The 16,351-nt window shown below is 43.8% G+C and overlaps 1 protein-coding gene across 1 annotated transcript in view; it reads left to right on the top strand.

The window, feature by feature from the left end:
* The first annotated feature begins 7,490 nt into the window (after positions 1–7,490).
* Positions 7,491–16,351, top strand: part of PDE10A (phosphodiesterase 10A) — a 339,629-nt gene continuing 330,768 nt past the window's right edge. The window contains exon 1 of the mRNA XM_048935256.1: positions 7,491–7,705. Coding sequence (XP_048791213.1) covers positions 7,615–7,705 — 91 coding nt within the window. The 5' untranslated portion in view covers positions 7,491–7,614. The remainder of the gene's footprint in view (positions 7,706–16,351) is intronic.

The raw sequence follows: 16,351 nt of genomic DNA, 5'->3' as shown, positions 1-16,351 counted from the left end.
CAAAGTGAAACCTCAAAAAACTAATTAAGATCCAAAATAGTAAGGGTAGACAATTTGCTGCAGAATAGAAATAGGAGTTGTACTTGTTTCTGACAGAACTCAATTTTCTCGTGGGTTCCTTAAGTAAAGGGTTAAAGTCATCGGAAATACAGAATGGAGCATATCTGGCAGAAACATGCAGACAAAATTGATTTTTTTCAATAGAAAATTGCGAAGAAACAAAAACGCTCTAGATTGGACACTGTGGCAGGGGTCTAAAAGACTATGAGCCACCAGAATGGTTAAGGAGATGCAGCTTGAGAATGGGATGAAAGCTGCAGGAAAAGTGAAACCGTGTGATTTACTACTGAAATTATCCAGTTAGACTGAAATATCACCCTGCTGCCACCTTTTTACAATCTCAGATGAAGGCTTTTTACTGAAAGTGAAGGAGAACCTGATTTTCAGTTGAATTTGAGTTTTTACTCCAGCTAAACTTGTTGCTCAAAATGCTAGAATTGGAGAAATGCCAAGGTAGGCTGTGTACTGTGAAACGTGAAGGCCGTAGGAAGGAGGGAGACAACATAGCTTTATAAACCACCTTCATACCTCTGAGGTAAAGCGTGGCCCCCAGTAAAGCTCAGCAGGCCCAGGCGTCCCCTGGTGACTTGCTGTGCAGTAGAGACTGTGATCTAGAGAGGATGCTCTAATAGAAAGGGCCTCAACAGTAAATTCATAGCTGAACAAACAAGTCTTGGATTACTGGAAGAAATCGTCATAGCAAATGCTAGACACAAAGCCCAGAGTGGGAGTGTTTGAGGACAAGCGATCTTTGCAGCCTTTTTTCTCCTGTTACAGCGCTTTTGGTTACTTAATATACCACAAATTATTTTTAAAGCATGTAGTTTCACGTACCCCCCTTCCTCAGTACTGACCTTCTAATGCTGGACTAGCGTTTAAGTACCTAAAACTCTGCAAGCAGAATGACCCTGTGTCTTTCACAAAACATCATAGTTAATGGTTCATCACACATTGATGCCATGGACATTGATAAGGCAGTTTCCTGCTTTCTCATCTGTGTGATTCTGGATTTTACATCCTGACAGCAAGGGTGCTAGGAAATTTCTGCCATAGGAGTAGAGGAGAAAGTAGGAATAGAGATAGGGAATGAGGAGAAAGATCTGGAGAATGTATGTTGTTGCCACTGGAATCACAGAATCAGTGGAAGATGGAGGGGGATGGGTAGGGAGAAGTACTCCTCCTCTCCAGCTTAAGCAGTAACTGCTACCCTGACCACTTCCATCCTTCCCAGTAGGGACTTACGTGAAAATCTAGTCATCAAATTCATAGTTCTAAACATTGGTTGTCTTAAACTGCAAAAATCAGCCACCATATTCTCACAATTAAAAATGCTACAATGCAAGTAGTATCTCTTGATAGAATACCATAATTATGGTTTATGAGGAGACGTGGATCAAGACTTGGCCATACATGTTGAACAAGTATGAGGTATTTGTATAAAATTGGATAAAATAACTTTTTATTTCAAGGTAAAAATACCCAGTTCCCTCTAACTTACAAGTGCAAATTCAGCAAAACCTCTTTAGATTCATATACCGATCTTCATCTCTTCTTTTAAAATACAAAATGAATGTCATGAAGTTAGAGTACACATTTCATATTGAAATAATTTTTTTTTTTTTTTTCAGAGGCATTTTATTTTGAAACTGACCTCATACCATCTTCCCAGCAGTGCTGAATTTCATATGAAACTTAAAAGCATCCTTCACCCTTCTCTTTTGCATTGTTAAATTACAAGATCAAAAAAGTGGTCATTTATGTAGCATAAGAAATTGGGAACTGTCTCAGTCTTGCAAGTTTTCTTTGTGCTATGTGTCAACTTGTATGTAATGTCAGTGCAGTGGGGTTACTTGATCATTATTACCTTACAGATTAGCTTGTGGGGTGGAAAAGTGACAGATATGTTGGTATGTTCTGGGTTTTGTTTTTAAATTGATAAAGTGGATGATGCAGAAGAGTGTGCAAGATGTTTGAGTTCTGAACCTGCACAAAAGTCTCATTGAGGCCTTGCTTAAATCTCTTAGAGGAAGACACCATGATCTTCAGTCACATCAAGTAGTACCTTACAGTGCAGGCATTCCCACTGAAAGCAGTAGAACTAGCCAGGGATTAAGGCAGTAACAAATGTGAGTAAAGACAGTAGAACATACTCGTCACCTCTTTGCTGCTGTTTCCCAATTTATAAAATGAAGATAATAAAATTTACCAACTGTTCTGGGTGTTGTAAGGATACATTAGTTCATGCTAGCAAATCACTTTGAAGGCAAAAACAAATGCTATGTAAATGCTAAGTATTCTGTCAAGATGTGCAGGAGTGTATTCACAGTACAGGGACATGAACCAAAATAAGTGCTTTGAGTTGAGAGAGGGCTTTATTGATACAGATGTTTACAGTATCTGAAGCGCTGCTGCATAAGTCAGCTCCCAAAGAAAAAAATACAAGCTGTTCAGAAGAAGTGTTAGTATAGCACTGCATGAAAGAGAATTGATTCTCTCATTGTGCTGCTTGTTAAGTATTAGTAAATATCTCAAGGTTGAATAATTCCGGGCTGAGTTGGTTGTGTGAGAAAAACAGTAAGAGAAGGCAGACTTGCACTGTGAGACCTCTAGGTCTTAAGACTTCTGTGTTTTGGTGTTTGCTGAGTTTGCACAATATATATTGTACAGAACCAGATTTGCCTTAACCAGCACTATTTCTTCTCCAAACTTCTGTTTTTATATCCCTTTCAAATTCAGACAGACTAGTCACTGAAAACCATCACAAATGGTTCTTTGTGAACATGATTGACATGCTAGGCTGGCAGTGCCTTAAAAAATAAAGCAAAAAGTGTTTGCAAACTGAGTTATATTTGTTGAAGGTGTTTTGCCTGATGATTTCAATTATTGATTCGTGTAAGGCAAATACCTAGTCCAAATCTGTAAGCCTGAAAGTGCTTCAGGTCTGTCTCAGAGTGCAACTGTGTTTAGTAACTACAAGTCATAAGGCCTGGCTCTGGAATCCCAATTGTGGGCTTCTCTAGAGCCCGATGAATGCAACGCCAAGGATTTCTATTTACCTTCCCAAGTCTTAGGTCAGGGCCTTATTCTCTTCTAATGGAAAGACTTGAGATTTAGTGCATTGAATGCCACTTGCTTCAGTTAGGTGACATAAGCAGTCCTTTGCCCAATCTACAAAAAGAGAACAGTTTCACATCATCCTATCCAAAGGAAGCTACCAAAGTCACTGAAAGCGGATAGCATTTAAATGAGAAAGTGCATAGAAATTAATTACTTTTCAGAGCATGAAAAATGAAGTAATAAGAGAGCTCTCAGTACCTTACTGTACTTTTTTCCTTAAGGCCTGAGGGGTAGCTAATCAGAGTGCCAGGCAGAGAAGGAAGGCAGGATTCACATGGAGCTAGGAGTGAGAAGCAGTAGAATTCTTATATAAAAAGATAAGTAATTAATGGTGATACAGATTAAAAAAAAAAAAAAAAAGTGCAAAGAACCTTTGTAAATTATTTTAGGCCTGTTATCACCAGCCCAAAAACTTTCTACAACAACATCAGCAGCATGCTGCCTTCTCCCATTCATCTTCTGAGACGGTCCCAGAGAGTTTTGATGTGCAGAGTCAGTTCTAGACTGAGAGCAAAGAAAGCCATTCTTGTTATAGAACATGGAAACTGGCACTGCCTTTTTATCTTCCTCCTTCTTTCCTATTGTGCATCATAGTTTATCTTATGGAGAAGAGAGCTCCTTGGAACAGCCCAAATTTTGTTGCATGTATTGGGAAGAAGTTAAACAAAAAGAGTGCTCGGGAATAATGGAAAGCTTTTCTTCCACAAGATCAAATCAGATGGAATAGTATCTCACAGGGAGTGGAAGCGTGACTTGGTATGGCCTCAGAGACTGTTGTTTATGGAATTATCCTGTTCACCCCCAGGCAATGATCTGCTCTGTATTTCCACTCCTAATTTCCATCATTTCCCAATAAAAACATGATCTGCCAGCATGACAGTAACTTAGTGGAAACACTTGTGTCAAGGCAGATCTCAGTGGGAACTTCCTAAACCACAGAAGTGGCATAGTGCAATGTCTTACACTGTGTAGAGTATCAATCTCTACATGCTGGCTAGGTGATATTTATATATAAATGTAGTATTTAAAAGGAAACATGTAATAGTATAGGATTGTACCTAAAACTTGGCAAATATATTCAGTTCTGTTCTGTGTAAGTTTTTAGGGCATCTCACTGAGGGGAAGGGATGTGCTACTAGGTCCTGAAAACCTCCACGATTCATTCACAAAAATAAGCATCTTACTATCTAAGAAAGCATCTCCCGCTGATGGTTTGAAAGCTTCCTCCTTTGTTTTGCAGCCACATTACCAAATCCTTGTGTGGGAGATAACAGATACATCAAAGGCCATCATGAATGCCACATTTAACATCCATAGAGACAGAGCGGTTACACACCCTCTCTCTGCTTGGCACTGCTTTCTGTCTTTCCCTTCTCACCAAGATAAACTTAAAGAAAAGAAAGGAGTCAGCACCTTGTGAGTGTTCCCAGCAGACACTGAACCTGACTCAGGCTTGTAGTGATAGCACTTACATCACTCGTATGTAAAACTGTTCCAGCAAAGAGCTGGCTGAATGGTTTGGGCAACTGGCCACTTAATGCACGCAGTCATTTGGAGGCCAAACTAGCCGCCTCCCAGACTGGAAGGCTGCTGAAAGGAAAGTGAGGGGCTGGGAGTGCAGTGAGAGGACAGAAAGCAGCATATATGGAGCCTCTCCAAAAAAAAAAAAAAAAAAAAAAAAAAAACCAACCCCAAAAAAACCCAACCCAAACGGGCCCGACCGCACTAGCGGCTCGGTATTGGGTTTCTCCTCGTCCAGCTCAAAAACAGCAGGAAGGCGGCTTTGGGTTCCCCTCAGGATGAGCACCGCACACCGCACGCTGCGGCTCCGCCGGAGATCCCCACACCCGCGCATCGCGCACCGCACCCCGCCCACCCGCGCGGCGTCCCGCTGCCAGCACGCGGCGGCCCCAGCTCCCCTCGGCCCTCCCTCCGGGGGCGGCGCGGGGGAGGCGGGCGCACGGGAGCCGGAGCGCGCGGCAGAGGCGCCGCTCCCCCCGCGGCGGCGGGGCTGGGCGCGCTGCCCGCCGCGGGAACGCGGAGCGGTGCCGGCGTGCCCGCTGCCGAGCGGGAGCCGCGTGCCGCCGACCCCGAGCCTACTGAGTGCCCGGGCCGTCATCTGTGGGACGGCGCTTGGTGGGGAGGGAGAGGGTTGGCGGCACACGGGCACCGCATCAGCTCTCCCCATATACGGGTAAAAACGGGGCAGCGGGAGCGTGACCCCGCGTGGGAAGGAGCCGGCTGCTTCGAGTCGGCTTTTATTTCTCTTCTTTGTAAGCACCTTCCGATGCTATAAATAAATAAATAAATAAATAACCCCCCAAATAAATAAATAAATAAACAAACAAACAGACTCCTGCAGGCTATACGGCAAGAAATTGCTACTTCAGCCTTAGCTGTGCACCGGGAACACTTCAGCGTGTACACGGTCCTAAATACGTTTGGAAATATGAGATGGGGGGGGGGGGGGGGGGGGGGGGGCGGAGAGCGGGGGGAGGGCACTTTTTCCCGGCTTTCATCAGTGCCTGCTTGGAGAGAGACAGAAATAATTAAGGGAAAAAAAAAATCATCCCACCCCTTCCCCCCCCCGCGCATTCCCCCCACCCACCGAGCAATCATAATACATTGAAATTTCCCAAAGTCTCGTCAGCTGCAAAAAATAAATGTTTCTGGAGCTGGAGGATCATGTTGCAGAAGCGTGTGACTGAGAGACCTAGATTCCTTTCCCTGCTCCCCCGTCTCTTTCCTTAGGTGATTTTTAGCATTTATTATTTGTTTTGGGAGGGGAAAAATCCTCCTCGCTTCAGTCTCTTGCTAGAGGTCCAGACTGCTTACGTCTGAGCGCCCCTTATCATTTCAGTGAATGGCAATTGCAGCCTTGGTGCTGTTATAGCAATGAAGCTACAGACGTCATTGCCTCCTGTTGGACGTGAGATGTGTCCAAGCATCAGCCCCTTCTGCTTAAGAAAAACTCTTTAACTTCCATGCAGCCGGCAGGCAGGCTTTCCTAAGATCCTGTGGACCCAGCACTGCATTGATACCGTTATATATTTTTATTTAGATATGCATATACATATACACAGGTGTACGTGTGTATGTGTGTTTGTATGTATGCATATAGAGAGCCAGAAATAGCTAATTTAAAGCCGCTGCTGCACAGCGAGCTTCTCTAAAATTTCCTGCTCGTCAGAGTAGCTCTGCATCGTTCTGTTAAATACAGCCAGGCGGGAAAGCCATCATCCATCAATTTCGGGTACCAAGGACGACCTGTTGAACACCTTGCTCTCCGACCCCCGGGAAGATGCTGGGCTGCCGGAGCACGGAAGAGCCAGGACTGTGCCCCGAACTTCACCCGCTCGGCAGCCGCTGTTCCTAAGCCATTTCCCCTCTCCTCCCCCGCCTCTTTGCCTCCCGGACTGAGAATCTGCTCTTTAAAGTTGATCTGACGGGGAAAGCAGAGACGAGCTTGTGCATAGTTCGCAGGGTAAGTTGTGTCCTTCCCTCCGCCCCCCCACCGCGAAAACTACCCGCTAGCGAGCCTCGAAACCCGCCAGGACGGGGACAGGTGGCGGGGGGGGGAGGGACGGGAGCCCCGGGGACGGCGGCGCACCTCGCTGCCGGCACCGAAAGGGTTACCGAGGGACCGAGCCGCCCGCCTGACTGCGGGGCTACCGACTCCGCGGCGGAGTTTGCGATGCCCGAGTTGTTCGTGAACGTTCCCAGCAGGTCTCCGCCGCTCCCGCAGGTGCAGGGCTGGCTGCTCACCGCGCCCCGGCCCTCCGCCGCCGGCCTTCGCCCTCGCCCTCGCCCGACCGCCGCGGCCACGGGGAGCCCCGGCTGCCGGCTCCCTACGCACATGACCCCTGCAGGGAGCCGAGCCTCCCTGCACCTGCAGGCGCTTGTTATCCCTCCTCCTCGGCTCCCGGATTTCTTTTTAATTCACTCGTCCTTCCCCCCCCCCCCATCCATTCAGCTTTTACCTTTTTTTTTCCTCCTCCTTTTCTTTTTTTAACCAGAAGGAATCCCAACAGGGGAAAATAATATCAGTCAGCTCCCTCCCCCCTCCCTCCCTCCCCCCAATAAAAAAAAGCACCACCCGTTAACATTTGGCAAAACAACAGAGGATGTCGCCTCTCCGATTTTCACCCGCACACATTCAGATGAGCGAGCGAGGAAGGGGGGGGACCCAGGCAGCCCCTCTAGACGTGGGGCTGCATTGATGGGATTGTGATTTGTAGGATTTCTCCACTTAGTCCCTGCCTCCTACTTGCTCTCCAGCCACTCCAAAGTCTCTTCCCCTCTCTTTAAGCAGCGATTTCTTTCAATCTCTCTCTCTCCCTTCCCGTGTCTCTCTCTCACACTCTCCCTCTCTCTCCACATACACTCATCTCCCCGGAGAGAGAGAGAGGAGAAACTCCACTCCCAAACACCGACCAGATGTCGAAGAAACGCAAAGCCCTGGAGGGTGGCGGAGCCCAGCTCCCCCCCGAGGACCCCAGAGCCTGTTTTGGGGCCGGCGAGGAGCAAGGTAGGGCGGCGGAGGCCTGCAGGTGGCAGGGCGGTGGGCAGCTGGGAGCCTCCCGTGGCCCAGAAATGCTGGGCGCCTAGGCCAGCCTGCTGCCTCGAAGGGCTGGCATCATCAGGGCTGTAACCCTTACCCACGCTGACCTCTGAGAGGGGTGAGGTTAAGGGAAGAGGAAGGGGCAGGGTGGGGAGCTGAGGGAGCGGCGGGGCTGCTGGCGGTCAGGCTGCCCTCCCGCTGCTGTTTGTCGCCAGCGTTGGTATTGCCTCATTGATCTGCTGCTCATCTAAATCTCTGCTTACAGGGCATTCTGAGCTTGGGCAGCCAGCGATCTGTAGGCACCTATATATACGTTGTGATTTTGCGTGGGTCTGGTTTCCTTTGGTGAGCCCTCATCCCTGGTGCGATGTCGGTTGCGTCATGTTGAGACTTCACATGCTGCACTTGCAGCGCACTTTGCAGCCAGCTGAAGTTGGTTTTTCCATAGCCTTGGTGCTCTGCTGCAATTTCTGAGCTCCAAGAATTTGTGGTAGAAAAGCTGCTCGGTACTTTTTGACAAGATAATATCAATGCGGAAGCCGGGTGGTGTAAAATCAGCTATGCACACAAGTGTGAGGGAGTTCTGCAGCCAAATTCCTTGTTGCTCAGCCGGCCCTGTGGTTCCTGTCCTTTGTGTATGTTTTGACCAAGCGGGCCTGGATGAACTAAGCTGAGCCTCGGTGCTCTGGGGCTGTGGCTGTAGTGCAGAGGAGAGAGGAAAATGCCGACTGAATTTAGAACAGTGTTTCAGGCTGTTGCAAGTGGCTCTGGAGTCTATGATGGGATCTGATGGGGCATGTGTTGGGTTCAGATGGCAATCTAAATGTGTCTCTTTTCTGTCTGTGTGTTCAGAAATACCGTGCTTATGTCCGGCAGGTGTAAAGCTGGGCAGAGAGCAGACAGGGATGGAATGACTGTGTTCTCCATCATGGAGTCAGTGGCCCTTTTTGTGAGGGAGGTGAGGGATCATAGTGCCACAAGTCACCCAGATCATGGAATTCACTCACAACCATAGATGTTTTTGCTTTCTGCAATGAAATGTCTTCAGTACAGTGACTGGTGTGCTCTTTTGGTTACATTAGAAAGAAGCACTTCTAGTGATTCACCATCACTTTCTGAAGATATCGGTTAGGGTATATGTGGTTGTTGGTTTTAAATTGCTTGGCTCTCCAACAAGAAATTAAGATTCTTGTTCCTATTTTCTTATCGTTTGACTGCTTAAGACCAATCTTGATATTTGAGGGGTGTTTTCAGATGCTGAGAAAGACTTTATTTGCATGACAACATTCAATGTTTTTTTTGCAATGTGGAATTTTGCTGTTACTAACCTGGAAAATCTTACCTCTTCGTCGGCAATAGATGAGGTTAAACACAGGAGTGGCATTCAGCAGAGACCTGGAAGTTGGCTATATATTACATGTAATTTTAATTTAAATGTCTGCCATTAGTGAGTGCAGGATACCTGACAGATTATTGTGATGTAGAGGTCTGTGTCTGTTTTTTTTTTGTTGTTGTTTTTTTGATTTTTAAATTATGATTTATTTTTTTTTGAACTCCACAATAGTATTTCCTATAACACTTCTGGTTATGTAACAAGAAACAGAAAACAAATTTAACTTTAAAATACGACTTTGATTTCAATGCACACAGAACAAATGAAATGGAAATTGAAAAAAAATATTTAGTAAAGCATTGATGTGTGATATGAAGAAAGTAAATAGGGTATCATTTTCCTTATAAGGGGGGCACAACATGTTTTGTAAATCAAACTGATTGAAAACCTGTTCTGTACCTAGGTAATCCAGGCTTATGTAGTCTTTGGCACAGTAAATGCTGAAATTTAATTTGAAATTTAGTGTTTTTATTTCTGAGCTCAAAATTATTTCTATGAACTTTTCTTCTGTGTATTTTTTTCCCTGCTATTTTACAGGAAGGAATGTTGCTTGTTAATTGCATTGTCTGTGTGGCTATGTAACTGTAGAAACCATTAAGGGTGTGCAGTGTATCACAATGTTGTAGTGAGTGTGTTTGTGTGTGAGATGGTGGATGTGAAGCTTTCTTAAGGCATGAGATGTACAGGTAATTTTTTGGATTAATCTGAATTATTTCACTATAAAGCACTGTGTTCTTGCAGTTGGTTTGCTACCTCTGTAAAGAGGCACACTTCCTAGTTTGGAGTGAGAGTGTGTAATATTTGCCTAGAAGTATGGAAAAGCCATGTAACTGCTGGGTTTTAGCATTAAAACGTGTGTGCGTTGGGAGCAGGGAGGCGGGGAAGGGGAAATGGGCATTAGTAAACGAAGGGAAGAAAAATAGAGAGCTCAGATTTCTGGAGGCTGCCAAATCCTGTATTCCTGCAGAAGTTGAACGCAGAAGCTCTGCTGTCCTCAGCTAATGAGGTGACTTCTTCCAGTGACAGACGTGTGTGAGAGAGAGGGCCTGGATCCGGGTCTGCCATCTTATGTCTGTGTGCCGCCTGGTCAGTTAAGGGCGCGCACTGCCAACAAGGAAATCGTTGTTTCTTTTGAGGGTCTGCATTTCTGTTTTTAAACCTTAAGAGGCTGCACGCTAATTTTTAGCTGCTCCAGCCTCAGTTGGGTATGTGGCCAACTGAAGTGTGTGCTTGCAGAGTTTCATTCAGCTCTTGTTTATCCTCAGTTGGCAAAGCTGTGGGTGGACAGACATGATGTAGGCCACGATACAGATTCTTTTGAACTCCTCTGGTGTGGTTTTGTTTTTATTTAAAGTATTTTGTGAAGGACTCAGTAGTAAAGTCTTCTGGTATAACAGGGTGTGATCCAATGGATGCTAAATATTTCAAGCCTTCCTGGGGATGGAGGGAGGAAAGGAATGAGGCTGCTTAGCATCCCCCAGCTTCTGAGAGCCTGAGCCTGTGTATCTTACTCACTGCACTTCACTGTGTCACCTTATTTAGAGGTGAAGTCATATCTGCAGTCTGTAGAGATGGTGGCATTTCCAGGGAGAATTTAGTTTTTATGTGGACTGAATTGCCACTGAGAGGTGTCCCTTTCTTTGTAATGACCATGCATGGAGTCTATGGTAACTGTACTTGTTTCCTTGTACCAGTCTAAATTACAGAATTTCCAGCAAAGTGGATAAGGTCTAACCAGTGAAACCATGCATGGTCATTTGGTGTGTTTGTGTCATCATATCGGTGATACCCAGCATTGAGAAGGTAGGATTCATCTATTGAAATATGGCTCTTTGGATTCCCTTTTATTGTCAGGAAGCAGAACGTTTCTAGAGTAATTCATCTATTCTTAAAGTGGAAATCTACATTTAGTCAGCAGAATTACATCTGAGAAGTGCTGTTTTTTGAATACAAAGGCAGTCCAAGCATCTCACATAGATGTAGACAGATGTAGTTCAGCAGACGACTCCTGCCTGTTGACCAATTCTTTCTGGTTTCGGTGCCAGCTGAATGACAAAGATGTTTTTCAGCTGCATTTGAAGCAGAGGGCTTCCCTCTTGCAATAAGCCACTTGCTCAAAATACTGGTGGGGGAAAAAAAAATAATAAAATAAAATTAAAAAAATATATACACACATATATAATATCTCTGTATGGGAACTGCTGAATCATGGCCTGAACCTCTGATTGATCACCTGAGGTGAGCAATGAGTCAGCCATGGGAGCACAGGTGAAGGCAATTCACCTGTACTGCTGGAAGGAGTGGAGCCTGGCTCCACCTCTCCTAGACCCATTTAAGAGCTGACTAAGAGTAGGGAAGGATCTCTTCTGGAGATCCACTTTGTTGGAGTTTTGTAAGTGAGCCTAGAATATGGATAAGCAGCCTACCTTTTCTGCTTTGGTGTAATAACTGCGTAGCCAAGCTTTCTGGTATATCTCATGACTATAACATCTGTGCATTCATTGACTGTACAGTATCAAAGGAAGAATCTCATTTTCTGTGAATCCTTGTTTTCTATGAATGTTCTGAAAGCTGCTCTGGAAGATGCAAAAATGGGTAGTGTTGATTCAAGACTCAACAAGACGTGGACTCATCTCAGAACCAAATTCAGCATGACATTGTGACTAAATTATACAGTAATGCTGCTCACCATTATCCTGCAGTTTCTGGATGTAGAAAGGAGAATACAATATTTTTGGATATTTTCTTGCAGATGTTTTTAAGTATGATGGATTCAGGGAAGGAAAAGCCTCTAAATTCTCACTGGGCTGCTCTTTCTGAATTTGGATTGCGTATGAGGATAACTAAATTCATTTCTCCTTCCATCTCTCACGTGGTTCAGGCTTTGATAGCAGTGAATGGTCTCAATTGTCGTAAATGTGAGTCATAGTTGAGGCTCTTCTGTACTCCTTGAAACCAGTCTCTTAATAGGAAACTATTGCAAAACTCTTCTAGAAGCGAAGCTGAGCTCCTATGAGCACCTCTGCCCAGGTGTAACTTTTAATATGTTATTCTTTGAATTCAGTGTGGCCAGCCAGATGTGTAAATGTTAATCGTGTACATAAAGAAACGTTTGCAAGGTCTCAGATACTATTAAGAAAAGCCCTGTTGAGGGTCACTTTTACACAAAGGATACTTTCCTAGTAATTACTTGAGGGAGCAGTTAGTATTCTCTGACTAATTCTAGGTGATCTGTGTGAGTACTTAATGTTCATGTTTGTTTTGAATTTTGTCTGGAATGAAGCTATTGATTATTTATTCAGTCTTAATTTGGGATCATCAGGCTTAGAAGTTTTAGTTCACTTTTTTTTTATTCAAGTCTTGCATGGACATAATGGAAATAAAAATTGAACCCAAATGCTTCACTGCAATTCTTCCCTAACCCCCATACTCTGTCTTCATCAATACAGTTACAGTCTTTACTCCATTTGTGGTTTTATCATAGATGGGACTATTAGGATTCCTCTGAGCTCTGCATGCTCTTGTTCTTATCATCTCTGTGATGCAGGTGGAAAAGCAAAGCAGTTCTTCCCTTGTGAATAAAATTTGAGGCTTCATTTTCTGTTGTATTTCTCCATGCTCTGTGTTCTGGTCACTCTGCTTTCCATTTGCTTCTGATCCATGAAATAAACAAGCCCAATATATCTCTGTATACCATTCTGGAAGGTCTGTCTACTTGGAGCTGAAGCATTTAGCAACAGAAGCTTATGTATTTGTGAGGTCATGGATAAGAGAAGGGATTTATTGTACAGATTATTATTATTTTTTGGTGCCAGTATCGTAATACACAGAAGGAAAAAAAAAAATTGCAATCACTTCGACTTTGTTCAGGAAAAAAAAAAAGAAAAGAAAAAAAAAGGGGGGGAGGGGAGGGCAGGCAAAACAAATGTAACAAGGGCTTTATTAAGGGGAAGAAAACTGATGCTTTTCGAAGCTGATTGGCTCAATGGTTACTGATAGTTTCTTGTGTTAATTTTGATTTTTCATCTCTTTGTCCTGAGACAGCCAAGGATTTGCCTTCCAGATGCTGTAGAAGGATAGATGGGGTCTGACTTACAGTTTCAGATGATCAAATGCAACATGCTGAAAGCAAAGACAGTTTTACAAACCCACTTCAAAGAATGTGCAGCTGCAAAATGAGAGTGGTGGAAAGATGTTAAGCTAAGGAAAACTCGAAGTGGTTGGAAAGAGAGAGCAAGGACAAGTTATATATGCTGTGAAATAACACTAAGCCCTAGGAAAAAAGAAGTATCTACTTCATTTTGTTGCTGACTTGCCTTCCTGTCCACTATTTCTTAAAAGTTGTTGAGAAACTCTTTTGTTTCCATTTGCATTTGTTTCAGAAAGATGTATGCCTAGGTGTAAGTTTTTGAACACTGCAGTAAGTAAAATATAAAGGCTCATGCTTCAGCATTTTTCTGAATTGGTGTTTCTGTGCGAGAGAGGGCATGTTATGTCCAGCAATACACTGTTGCATAGCACAGCTCCATCTTCAGGTGCTTCTAGCAAGAAGTGAGGTCACTATCTACATTGTAGCAGGAAAAAAAAAAAAAAAGCTATTCTGACTGACATCACCAGGCAGAGCCATAGGGAAAATGGCGATATTCTAACTACTTGACACAGTCACTTTGGTTGGAAAGCGTGACTTTGGGTGAATTCCTGGCTTGCCTAAAAAGAGATTTATCCAAAGGTTTAAAAAAATGGGGATGACTTTTTAATTCATAGTGGACATTTGATATTTTGACTGTTGGTCAAGGAGCATGTACGGTAATTCTATAAAACTGCCTAGTGAGTCAGGAACTGGAATTTCAGAGAAGTCTCCTGAGTGTATGAGTGACTTGAGAATGGAATGTCGATTAAATAACCGGTTTCCTGGAAAATTGTCACTTGAAGCTTTTCAAGAGCTTAGGACAGACTCTACCTACAACTCCATGAAGTTGTAGGATAATTCCCCAGTCCCCAGTGATCCAGCAATACTCCGGTCTCCCAGTATTAGCCCTAGTTAGCAAGTACAGTTAAAGGCAGTGAAGTGACACAGTTGGCTGAATCCATGCCTGCTGGTTGCTGTCTCCCTGCCCTGGTCAGTGGAGAGGGAGCTGTCTCACTGACTGCATGGGGACTGGGCCTGCTCTTTGCAGAGCCAAGCCCTCGTCTGACATCTGCTGCTCCCTTGGTTCGTAGTGGTGCTGCCTGGGTAATAGAGGCCGTCGTTGACAAAGAAGGGCTCTTGACTTAGAATACGTTCTAAAACTTGCAGAAAAAGCTGAATAGCAGCAGCATTCATAAAGGTAACAGGATAAAAAAGAAAGTGAGATTGGAAATATATGTGGCTAAACTTTTAGATACGTTGATGTAAAAAGCTAGCAGCTTTCCTTTGATTTCTGGTAGAATGAAAATCTATATGAATCTCCCTGGATTTACTGATCTTGTCTTGTGTTACATTCATTTTCCTTAGCAATTCTCCTCTTTAAAAAACAAACAAACAAACAATAAGTGCTTCCCCTTTTCTAGTCAGTGAAGAAATGCATATCTCTCCTTACTTTTAACGTAAGAGGGAGAGCCCCTGTCTCCCTTGTCACAGTGTTGAACTTTGCCTGATGGCACGGTATTACCAGAAGGCTGCATTTTATTGCTTTATCACCACCTTGCCATTTCTTTTGAACGCATCTGAGTCAGGTGCTTCTGTATGGGAAAGGAGAAGAGTTACGTAAGCAACAATATTATTTTCAGTAATATGCAAAAGCAGAGGCTGTAATGATTGCTGATGAAGCACTAATTTATTAATAAACCTGCTTTATGCTTTCCCCCGTGATATTAAAATTTTTGTTTTCTTTGGGCATAGTCAGGTTTTCAAGTTACTAGTGATAATGCAGAAATGTTAGCAACTCAGTGAGCAACAATTGTAGCTTTATGCTGGAGGAGGAAAAAAAGGACACTGTCCGTGTTTGGTGGGCTAGAATACATTAAGTTTGTGTTTCACACTTCCAGTGTGATGGCTAATAATGTTGACGTTTAAGGTGTGCCTACACATTGGGCTATTGAGCTTGTATTCCTAAGATCAATCCCACTATGTCTGTTAACATGTGGAACAAGCAACTGCATTTTGTGTGTCAAGCTGTATTCACGTTATCCACACTGTATTTTAGCCAAGTACTGTGTCCCAGCTGAGGGTCAGTTGGTAGTGCACTAATTCTTACATTGGTTTTCAGTTAATGTTGGGCCCAGAGTAATACGGGATAATTAAAAAAATATCAGTGCCATAAAGATCAGAGGTGGAGGAGTCATACATGACAGCAATATGAAATAATAATAACTGATAAATAAATGAGATAAAAAAAAGACAACTCTCAGATTATTATTGGAAATCACTAATAAATTGCCAGTCTTCAAGTGAAAGCTTACTTTACTTAGACATTAAGCTGCAGAAGTGATGAAGCAAAGATTTCAGGGCATCTGGAGATGACACCCTCCCCATTTGTACAGGCTAGGTGTCAGAAGAGCACTACCTTCAAGGAGAGCCCTTTTAATAATTTTTTTACAACATTGTCTTAGCTTGTATGTAGCTGTTACGTTAGCATAACCAAGTATTAGTAATGTCTATGTAAGATAAGCAAGATCCTGACTTCAGTTTCATTTTTCCACCTCAATTCAGCTGCAGCGTCTTCCTGTTGCATTTCTTTTATCTTGACTGAGCCAAGATGGGTTTATGCTATCTATAATTATTGTTCAGACTTTGCAGATCTGCTCTATGTATGGTTTATCTCTTTCTAATCTTATACTTACTATGATTTGCAAATAAGTAAGATTAGATGGTAGACCTCCACTGTTACTGCCATGTAAGTTCTCCAGCTTTCTCTGGGATGAAAATTTAAATAAGTTATAGGTGGTATCAGCTTTAAGTGATACTGGCAGGAACAGGAGTAGAAGCACTGTATGGGAACTGTTGAGTCACAGCCTGAACCACTGAACACCTGGAGAAAGGACCCAGTCAGCCCTGGGAGCACAGGTGAAGGCAATTCAGCTGTGTGACTGGAGGGGTGGAGCCTGGCTGCACCTCTCTTAGACCTCATTTAATGGCTGACTGCCACTGGGGAAGGATCTCTTTCTGAAGATTCCTCCTTAGTGAAGTTTTCCCCTGCAACCTTGGAATCTTCTGATACAGGTGAGCAATCTCCTCTTCC

This window comes from Lagopus muta, chromosome 2, assembly GCF_023343835.1.
Source record: "Lagopus muta isolate bLagMut1 chromosome 2, bLagMut1 primary, whole genome shotgun sequence".
Taxonomy (NCBI): domain Eukaryota; kingdom Metazoa; phylum Chordata; class Aves; order Galliformes; family Phasianidae; genus Lagopus; species Lagopus muta.
The sequence above is the reverse complement of the archived record's forward strand: the minus strand, read 5'-3'. Positions and strand labels throughout refer to the sequence as shown.